We start from the raw sequence: 11,091 nt of genomic DNA, 5'->3' as shown, positions 1-11,091 counted from the left end.
CTTCTCCCCTGCCCCTACTCCTCTCCTCCCCTCTCCTCTCTCTTCTTTTTCTCTTCTCTTCACTTTTGTTCCTTTCCTTTTTCCCTTTTCTTTTCTCTTCTTTCCTTTCCTTTTCCTTTTTGAATCTCACTGTCACCAAGAACAGAGTGCAGTGGCAGGATCATAGCTCACTTCAGTCTTGAACTCCTGGGTTCAGGCCATCCTCCTGCCTCAGCCTCCTGAGTACCTGGGACTACAGATGCCCCCCACCATACCTGACTAATATTTTTGTTGTTGTTTTGGTTGTAGTTTGCTTGTTTGTTTTTTGAGAAGAAGTTTCGCTCTGTTGCCCAGGCTGGAGTACAGTGGCGCAATCTTGGCTCACTGCAACCTCCGCCTCCCGGGATCAAACTATTCTCCTGCCTCAGCCTCCCAAGTAGCTGGGATTATAGGCATACACCACCACGCCTTGCTACTTTTTTTTTTTTTTGTATTTAGTAGAGATGGGGTTTCACCATGTTGGTCAGGCTGGTCTTGAACTCCTGACCTCAGGTGATCCACCCGCCTCTGCTTCCCAAAGTGCTGAGATTACAGGCATGAGCTACTGTACCAGACCTACCTGACTAATTTTTAAATTTTTTGTAGAGGTGAAGTCTCCCTGTGTTGCCCAGGCTGGTTTCAAATTCCTGGGCTCAAGCAGTCCTCCTACTTTGGCCTCCCAAAGTGCTGGGATTACAGAAATGGGCTACCATGCTCAGCCATAGTTTTCCCTTAAAATGCAACTCTGCTGCCACTTTCTTACTCTTGCCCTTTCTTTTAAGTTTGTCGCTCACATCAGTCCTGTGACTTTATTAAGGATAGTTGCTCAGTGTTGTTTTTCTTTCTTTAAACTTTCCTCTTACAGAAGATGTTCAGTCTTAAATATCTCCATCCTTAATATCTAATATAATGCCTGAAATATAAGTGCTTAATAAATGGATGAATTTATTGATGCTACAGGCAATAGATTTTGGGCAGCTTAAAAATAGACTTTTAAACAAAAATATCCAGATTTCATTTCAAAATAATTGGGTGCTGGGGAGGTGCTTGGCGAAGTGGTAGGAATATAAATGAGCTAAGGGATACTGGTCTCTCTACTTTTGTATATATTTGAAATACTCCATAATACATAGAGAAACGTAAGTTCTCTATCTGACAGTTTTCAGAAAGACTGATTAACTGTATGGGCATGAAGGATCTTATAGACAGGTTGAATATTAAATAAATTGTTAAATTTAAAGCTACTAAAGACTCTCCTGAGAATGTTGTATTAAAAAAGAAGACAGGGAAAGTGGAGACAGAGGCAGAAAGTTATCGGTGCATTGTTGATATAATAAGAAAGGTGGGAGATTGTAATAAATATTGTTACCTAGACACTACTTCATAAATCTTAAAAGTTCTGAGTAATCTTCTGTTCTCTTTAAAAATATATTATAGAAGTGTGCTGTCTGACCCAGTAGCCACTAGCCATATCTATTTATATTTAAATTTTATTCAGACTAAGTAATTAAAAATTTGGGTCCTTGGGTATACAAGCCACATTTCAAGTGTCTAGTAGAACATATACATCATCACAGAAAGTTCCGTTGGAGAGGACTGCTCTAGAAGACAGGAAGAAAATAAAATAATGAATTTTAAAAACTCTAAAAAAAGTAGCCCTAAATAATCTTCATTTACTAACTAATGAAAAAGAAAGTAATCTTGGGTAAGAAAGAGGAGGATTCTGGCTAGTATTCCAGCAATATTCTAGAAGGAGAAATATTTTGTTCACAAATTACTTACGGAATTGCTTGTATGTTATTGATTGTTGGGTTCATGTTTTTCAGGTCTTGCCTTTTCAATGAAAGCTTTTGTCATCAAATTTCAGAAAATATTGGCTCCAAGGTGCTCCACCTGACGCTGCTCAAATTTTTCTTTAATTTAATTGAAAGTGAAGTACAATATCTGAGTCAAAAGTAAGTTTTAATTGCAAAAATAACACTTTTCTAAATTTCTGTTGTTTTTATGCACCATTTTTTTTTACAATTATTAAAAATATATTTCTAAAAAGTCACCTTGTTTTATATTTTAAAGTAGATTTGTTTTTAAAACATATTTCCAGATACTCTCAGTGGGAGTGAAGGTTTATATGCCCGTTTAAAAAAATTTCCTCAGTTCACTTCCACTGTTAATTTGGATGGATATAAGAGTGTTTTCATTTTTTAGGATTTAAAAAAAATTCTTTAGTAATTGAATGCTAAGTAGAAAACTACACCAATTTTAAACACTGAGCCTACAATGATAAGTTTTATTCCTACTCTAAAACTTGCAGGTAGATTACTGTGTATATATACATTGTCAATGACTTATTGAACTGAGGCCATTTTTTATATTTTTTCCTTTATTATAATTGTTATAATCTTTATATTTTATGATCTATGTTCAAAAATTGCTAGCATTTTTTTTTGACAGAGATGTCAAGTAATTGTGATCAAATTGGCTTAAAGGTACACTTTTTGTTTATATTTTAATTAGGTTGTATGACTGGTCAGATTCTCAGAATCTGAAAATAACAGGAAAGGCAATGCTTCTTGAAATTTTTTGGTCAGGAAGTGAAACCTCTGGGCTTTTGACCAAACCAGTAAATATGCTTTTGGAATGGACTATATATTCTCACAAGGAAAAATGCAAGTCTAATGATGTAAGTAGGATTAATTTATAGATGAATAGTCTATGGAAAAAGCACTTTGAATTATTTACCTTTTCCTCTCCCCTTTTTTCTTTGGATCACTTGAAAACAATTAAAATGTACCCAAATATATCATTGTTTTCTATTTAACTTATCTAGTTTTAAGGTAAAAGGCCCTTGGAGACTGGTTCCTTCATCATCTCATGTTTGCATGTAGTAGCTAGTGAGTTATTTGATAGTTACTGCTGAGAAATCTCTAGTTACTAACCTTTCTAGATTTTTTACTTTTGTACAATTTGATTCATGAAGAACTTAAGATTTAAAAATAAATGAGTCAATCCATACAATTTTTGGGGGGTACTAATAAATACTAATATGTATTAGTATTATTAGTATTATTTTAAAACTACCTTTTTTGATGTTATTTTCTGAAATATTTCTTTATAAGTCGATTTTGCCTGTCATTAGAAATTTAACATATAGTGATTTTAGTGTATTATCCATCTCATGGATAACAGTGTATAGCAACATAACTGTGGCACATTTTGGTTGCATAATAAATATTAGTCACCTTTTTCCTTTTCAGAATGATCTCCCTTTGGAAATATATTGTCTTCTTTTTTGTGTTATTCATTTCTGCTCTTTTAATTTTTTTTTTTTTTTTACTTTCTCTTCTATCTTCTTGAATCTTTTTTTATTTTTAGTCTTCATTTCTAGTACATACACTTAATATAAATTACCTATTGAGTACAACTTGACATTCATTTCATAGTTTGATACTTTACCCTAGAGTGCTCTGTTTTTTTCAAAGTATTTTCTATTGTTAATTTTGATTTCCCTCTTTGATCCAAGAGATATTTTTAAAAGGTGTTTTAAGATTTCTAAATAGATGGGTTTTGTTTGTTTGGCTGTGCTTTTTTTTGGTTAGTTTCTAATAGTGAATTATAGTTAAAGAATGCACCTTATGCAATTTCTGCTTTCTGAAATTTACTGAAGTTCTCTTTTTGGCTCCATATAAGACTAGGAACCAGAATGTATTTTTTCTGTTGGGTTGGATCAAACTTAATAATTGTTTTAATCAATCCTTCTGAGTCGACTTTGTTGATTTGCTGATCTATTTAAGTTTCTACTTTATATATGCTAATGTCACCTTATTATTCATAACTGATATATCATGACTACTGGTTATGATCCTATAACTGCTAGTTAGGTAATATCTTTTTCAGGGATCGTAAGCATAGTAGTTAGGGTGGAGAGCTCAGTTATCAAACTACCATGAAGTCTATTCTGTCTTAACGAAACTGCTTATGTAGTTTCTAGTCAAATACTTCTTCAGATCCATTTTCTCTTCTCTACTTTTTAAATTACCATTAAACTTACATTATACCTTTTCTTGATATTCTCTGTTTTTCACCTTATATCTCCCTCTCCCTTTCTTTCTCTCTCCCTCTCCCTCTCTCTCTCCCTCTACCATTTCCCCTCTCCTTCTCTCTCTCCCTCCCTCCCCCACTCCCATATAGATACATTTTTTTCTATACTTGCCGCATTCTGGATAGTATTTTCATCCAGTTTTTAGTTCATTAGTTCTTTCTTTAGCTGTGTCCAATATATTATTAAACATGACCATTTCATTTAAATTTTGTGTATTTTTTCCAGGTAATAGACTTTTTAACTGTTCCAAACCGCTATGACTTGTTTTTATGGGTTTCAAGGTTTTCTTTTGTCTTTAACATGGCAATGACATTTATTATCTATGCTTGATTATTCCATATCTGAAGTCTTTATAGGTCTGTTTCTGTTGTTGTTTTTTGCTGTTCCCTTCTCTTGTGCTTTTTTATTTTCTCTTGCAAGCTTGTTATTCACTATATGCTTTTAAATTGCATTTGAAAAGTTATTTATAGAAACAATATGTGATAAACAACAGAATATCTTCCCTCAAAGAATTTCTGTTGAACTTCTGCCAAGTGCCTCGGTGCACCACTAGTTAAGGACTATTCTAATCCAATGTCTGTGTTTGGGGGACTCTAGATGGTTCAAATGAAGTAAAGTGCTCCATATACATTTAGTTTTGCTTCTGATTCATTCTTACCATGAGGATGAAGCCCTTCACTTTTTCATCCTATGACCGATGAGGTTTTGGCCATGACTTTTCTTTTTTTTTTAAATCTTTTTTTCCCCTGTGCTCCAGAAACCACAGTTCTTATTCTAGATTCTTCCTTAAAATCAGTGAAAGTCCTCAGGGCAAAGTCAGGTATCTTTGAGTGGCTCACATGGGTACCTCACTAGATCTTGGCGTAGCAATTCCTCATAATTTATTGTCTTTTTTTTCTGAAATGTTTTGCATATTTCATTTAACATTTTTAGTTTTAGTGTTCTTCTCTAAGTGGGTTCAACTGAGGCCAGGTGCAGTGGTTCCCGCCTATAATCCCAGCACTTTGATAAACTGAAGTGGAAGGATTGCTTGAGGCCAGGAGCTCAAGACCAGTCTGAGCAACATAGTGAGACCCCCATCTCTACCAAAAAAAAAAAAAAAAAAAACACAGGTGTGGTGGTGTGCACATGTGTTAGTTTTAACTACTTGAGAGGCTGCCGTGGGAGGATTGCTTGAGCCCAGGAGTTGGAGGCTGCAGTGAGCTATGATTGCGCCACTGCATTCCAGCCTGGGTAACAGAGTGAGACCTTGTCTCTAAAAAAAAAGGTTCATCTGAATTACCTAGGCCTTCATTAGAAATAGAAGTTCTTGCTGATTTTTTTAAAAATTCTTTTCAGTTGTCTGAGACAGGAAAATAGAAGTTCTTTTTGAGGTACTAATTTTTTTTTTCTAAATCAGCATTAAAATGGGAAGATTGCTCATGAGTGTAGCTAGATTTCTTTTGATCAAGTAATCCTATTTAACAATAAACAGGTGAGTAGGCACTGTCTCGTGCATGTATCTGATTTAAAAGGAAGTATGATTTTGCAAATTACAGAAATTGAAAATACTCAGCTGAAATAGGACTACTGTTTACACCTCATTGCCAATTGAGTATAGCACTTTTAAGCTAAAGCTGATAGCGTCTTTATAAATTACCATCTGTCTTTTTATTTACTTTTTATACAATGCAATCATTAAGGATAGAAAATGTCTTCATTATAGAACATTTCTTTTTTTTCATTCATTTGATTACATAAATGAAATTGCTCATTTATAATTGAGAACAATAAAAAAACTGATGTTTTCACAATTTTACTAAGTCTTCAAAGGACTATCACAGATAAAAAATTACTTAAGCTCTGATGTAAACAGTAACAGATTTATACATATTTAACTTCAAGATTTTTGTTCAAACTTATAAATAAAAGCAACATATTTGTGAAGCAGTCTGCAATAAATTGTAGCATTGTAATATGAGAACTGGTTTTAAATTTTGCAAATTAATATTTAACATTTGAATAGCTTAAATTGATATAAAACTGCTTTTTAAAAATTGTATTACCTTTCTGCTAGAATTCATTCTTATACTTAATTAAATCTTTTTGGCAGTTTGCAGTTTCAAGAATTCCATGCATGTTCACAGACATCATTTTCTGTACTGTAAAGCATTTGTTTCTTGATTTGCTGAGTTGAAGTATTCAATTTAAGTCATTAGCTAAACAGAAGTCCTCAGTTTATGCTAATATTGTTTTGTCATAATGTCAATCAGCAAGTATTGCAGAGTGACACAATGGCAGTGAATTTCATTGTCATTAATCTGAGAAAGCGTTGGGCTTTCCTTGGCAAAGAGCAGAGGTGGGCTGTGTCAAGGTTATGGAGGAGGTACAATTTTTACTAGTCCCACTTTTCTTTGAGATGTTCTTAAGTGCTATTGATAATTCTACAATATAGGTAGAAATGTAAGGTAGTTTACATTAATAGATAAGAAAGTTGATAAAGAGTTTGAATAACTTATTCAAGGTGTCACAGCTTGTTAGAGCAAAGCCTTGACTAGAGGCCAAGTCTCCGCCGCACCACACTTTCTCATGTTTCAAATGCCAGTGTTTAAAACAGGAAGAGGCACAGTGTGTGCTTTATGTTTCCGTCTTTCCAGAAGAGTAGTTTGTCACGTATTACAGTGGGATATCATGGAAATCCCTAATCTGGGAGTCAGAAGGCCAAGATGCTAGTTTGTTCTACATTACAGATTAGTCAAGTTTTGGAAGATTGTCAATTTTATAAACTAGAAGTTACCTCTACTGGCAGATGATACAGAACCGTATTGACAGAATGTCTGGTTATAGAGTTTAACATATTAGAAAGGAATTCTAAGGTAGATATATATCATATATGCAAAATCTTGTCTACCTTTTATTTCTTTGTTAATTCTTAGGGTATTCATGTTCTCGTCTGTCAACTTTAACAAATATTTCAGTATTCCAAGAAAACTGCTTTCCTTTGATGATTTATTTACTATTTTCTTAGTAATCTATTTCTAAAGCTTATATGTCCACTATATTGGAAGGAATAGCATTGTTGATGTATTGTTAAAGCGGCAGTGAGTATAATCCATAGCACACTGTCTTGGCCCTATTATTGTTATGAGTGTGATAGTTAAGATTATGGTATGAAAGGATATAAGAACTTGACTTGAAAGTGTCTTTTCATATAAAAACTTGCTATTATGGCTGTGTAGTAGTGTGCATGTTTAGCTAATGACATGAAAACAAGAATAACTTTGGCAGGATCTTTTTTATCATAGTAAAAAAAGCTATAGTTATTCCTCGAAATCACTGCAAGACCTCTTCCCTCTCTCTAATAACATTAATATCAAGGTAAGTTTAATATTAAGCAATATATTAATATTCTATTGTGATTTTAACTGTATGTACGACATACTTATATAAGGAAAGAGGGAAAGTCCCAACTGGTTGATTTTTTTTGTTGTTGTTGTTTAGTGTTGTTTTTGATTGATAGAAAGCTGGATTGTGTTTTTATATAAGGCTTCACTCTGTGGGCTAACATTCTTCTTTCCTGCCCAGGGTCTTAGAGCCTGGGTGGTCTAAAGTGATCTTGATTTACTGTACCCTTGAGATGGAGAATACTTTCAGAAATCAAAATTTACCAACCTCTTGCTTCTTTCCTGAGTACTGTCATTGCTGATATTCAGATACATGTTATATTGGAAGGAACATTTTGTGGATGCATATGTGCATATGGACATAATCAATTTAGTAGTTTATATATTTTCACTGTTCTGTTTTATATTCTCTTGATAACAGTGAGAAGTAAGGATTAACTAACTTGCTCAGAGTGATCAAGCAAGATACTGGCTTTACAAAGAATGGAGTTGATTTCCTGCAGTGTTTTCTGGAGACTAGCAGTAGACCCTAGTCCTGCCAATCACACCAGGGGAGGTGTTGGTGCTACTTATGTGACCAGAGCTGCTGCTAGTTTCCCATGCCATATAGCCACAACTGCAAGGCTTATACTCAGCTCTCTTATCAAGGCAGGAGACTGGGTGGGATTGACAGCCACCTGTGAAGCCTCACCTGCTAGAATCTGGCTGGCTGTCTTGGCCCCTGATCATGTCAGAAGAAGAGCACCGCTTTCTTAATCATGCAGCTTTTTAAAATCTCCTCAGCTTCACACTTGAGGGTCTCTCTCCTAGATTCTAATGTCTAGCCCTACACGAATGCAGTATGCTGCCCCTGATGTGATAGGACAACAGAGGACCTGCACACATGCTACTGGTCCTGACTATGTGTTTTCCTTCCATAAAGACTGTTCTGGCAAGCTGGTTGTGTGTGCTGCTGGACCATTTGCTTATGTTTGCACAATAAACCAAAAATTGAACTTTGGTTTTGAAATCATTTATCTGCTAGCTAGAGCTAGTAGATATGGAATGATATCCCAATGAAATATTGAATATACATATAAGAAATTTGTTTGCTGAGGGCAGGAGAAACAAATCCAGTAGTCACTGAGGGTTCAGAGTGCTGGGGATTTCTTTCTCACTAATCCCATATTAGGCATAATATATGCTAGTTTGGTGTGTAATATATAACTAATACACTGAAATACACATGATTCTGTAATATATAACGTAATAACATAATGTACTATTTATGAGTGTGTTAGTTTAGGTTATAGTATAGAAGGATCCAAGAACCTTATTTGGAAGTGCCTTTTATATGAAAACTTACTATTCTAATCTATAAAATTCCATGTAAACTGTGAAGACAAAGTGTGAAAATAATATTTTAAAAACACCTTTAATTTAAATATAAACACTTTTTCAAAACATTAAACCAGCTGAAATTCTTATGTTCCTGTTATTTGTCATCTAGGCTTGTTGGATATGCGAAAAAATCACTAAGCAGTTGTGTAAAAGGCATGTGAAAAGGTTTTAATAAATATTGTGATAATAGATTAGCTTATTAGTAATGTTAGATCTATTCGTTATAGATCAGGTTCTTAGATCTTTTATACTGTAATCTTAACTATTACACATGAACAGTAAGTTATGTTATATATTATACTTATGTTATTTAAGCATAATATATGCCTAATATGGGATTAATGAGAAAGAAATTAGATGGGAGAACATAGTTATAATCTGTTACTGTAGCATTTATTAAAACGTCATATGCCTTTTACCCAACTATTAGTGATTTTTTTCTACATATCCAACATGCCTAGACAACAAATAACAAGAACATAAGAATTTCAGCTGGTTTTAATGCTTTGAAAAAGCGTTTGTATTTCAATCAGTGGTGTTTTTAAAATTTTATTTTCACACTTCTTCATCTTCACAGTTTCTACTGAATTTTAGAGATTAGAAAAATACTTTCAAACACTAGGGTAAAGCACACTTAGAAGGCTTGTATGCCTTGTTACATTTCTTATAAGAATTTAATGATATTTATTATGAAAGTAATCATATAAAATGATATACTTTTTTTTTTTTTTGAAACGGAGTGTCACTCTGTCGCCCAGGCTGGAGTGCAATGGTGCAATCTCCTCTCACTGCAAGCTCCACCTCCGGGGTTCACACCATTCTCCTGCCTCAGCCTCCTGAGTAGCTGGGACTACAGGCGCCCGCCGCCACGCCCGGTTAACTTTTTGTATTTTTAGTAGAGACGGGGTTTCACCGTGTTAGCCAGGATGGTCTCGATCTCCTGACCTCATGATCTGCCCACCTTGGCCTCCTAAAGTGCTGGGATTACAGGCGTGAGCCACCGCACCCAGCCAATGATATACTTTTAAAACTGATTTCTACATCTCTAAGTTGGGTAATTAGTATTTGATATATAATTAAATAAAAATTTGAATCAGTATATTATAGCAAATGAATAGTCTTGTTTACTAGAGCTTTTATTCATTGGGTTTCTCAGGTCTTTCTGGAAAATGTCATATAGAGAAATGTAAAGAATAATTCTATATATAAACAGTGGGGGTAGATAAGTCTATCTTCTTTTATAGTCATATCTCTCCTATTTATAAAAATCTACAAAAACCAGGTATTTTCTCATTATTTTAATGGAATTATCGCCTGACAAACTTGATAGGTTGGATGAAATTAAAGTTTATTCTGAACTGTTAAGTTGTAGGTCTTTGGAAAATTTGCTTTATTAACTCTTGTCATGTGGAGAGAAAGATGGAGGGGAGAGAATTAGTTAGAGTTCTTAAGAATACCTTTTATCATTACATACCCTGTATTTTTAAATAACTATGTTTTATCCCTCAAAACATATTCAAAATAAATACTAATAGAAATTCAATATTGTAATATATATTGGTAATTTTTTTGTATCTTAATGTCAGGTCTTCAAACATGAACTAGCTTACTTATTGACTGGAATTCTTGGAGCAGCAATAGATTATTGGATTTTCCTTGGTCTTAAGAAGGGTAGAAATGTGATGCGACACATGTCTGATGACTTAGGAAGTTATATTTCTCTTTCGTGTGATGGTAAGTTTATCTATGTTCTGTTTTTTTCAGAACCATTCTGGAAATCAGTTTTGATTTTCTTTTAAGCAGTCTGTAAGCTTTAACATATGCTAATTTGAAGCTTTCCTTGAAATTGTTATGGATACATGCACAGATAGATACAAACAGACAATATAAAGAGAAAGACTTAAAGTACCCTTATTGTTCCTACACAGGTAACTGTTGTTAACTTTTTAATGTCTTTCTGGTATTTCTAAGCATTTTTGTATAGTTGAATTCATACTGTATATGTAATTTTGCATTCTTATTTTCCTCTAAACATTACAGGAGACTTCCCCCCACATATATTTATTATTCAAATATAATTATTTTGCTTGGTGCAGTGGCTCACGCCTATAATCCCAGCCTACTTTGGAAAGCCGAGGTGGGAGGATCTCTTGAGCCCAGGAGTTTGAGACCAGCCTGTGGAGTGGAACATAGCAAGACTCTGTCCGTTTT

The 11,091-nt window shown here is 34.1% G+C and overlaps 1 protein-coding gene across 1 annotated transcript in view; it reads left to right on the top strand.

The window, feature by feature from the left end:
* The window catches only part of ANKRD32 (ankyrin repeat domain 32), a 75,104-nt gene that overhangs the window by 47,743 nt on the left and 16,270 nt on the right, over positions 1–11,091 (top strand). Inside the window, exons 13-15 of the mRNA XM_011989442.1 lie at positions 1,845–1,973; positions 2,533–2,698; positions 10,467–10,614. Of these exons, the coding sequence (XP_011844832.1) occupies positions 1,845–1,973; positions 2,533–2,698; positions 10,467–10,614 (443 nt within the window). The remainder of the gene's footprint in view (positions 1–1,844; positions 1,974–2,532; positions 2,699–10,466; positions 10,615–11,091) is intronic.

This window comes from Mandrillus leucophaeus, unplaced genomic scaffold (assembly GCF_000951045.1).
Source record: "Mandrillus leucophaeus isolate KB7577 unplaced genomic scaffold, Mleu.le_1.0 Scaffold353, whole genome shotgun sequence".
Lineage (NCBI taxonomy): Eukaryota > Metazoa > Chordata > Mammalia > Primates > Cercopithecidae > Mandrillus > Mandrillus leucophaeus.
This window is presented reverse-complemented; position numbering and strand designations above follow the sequence as displayed.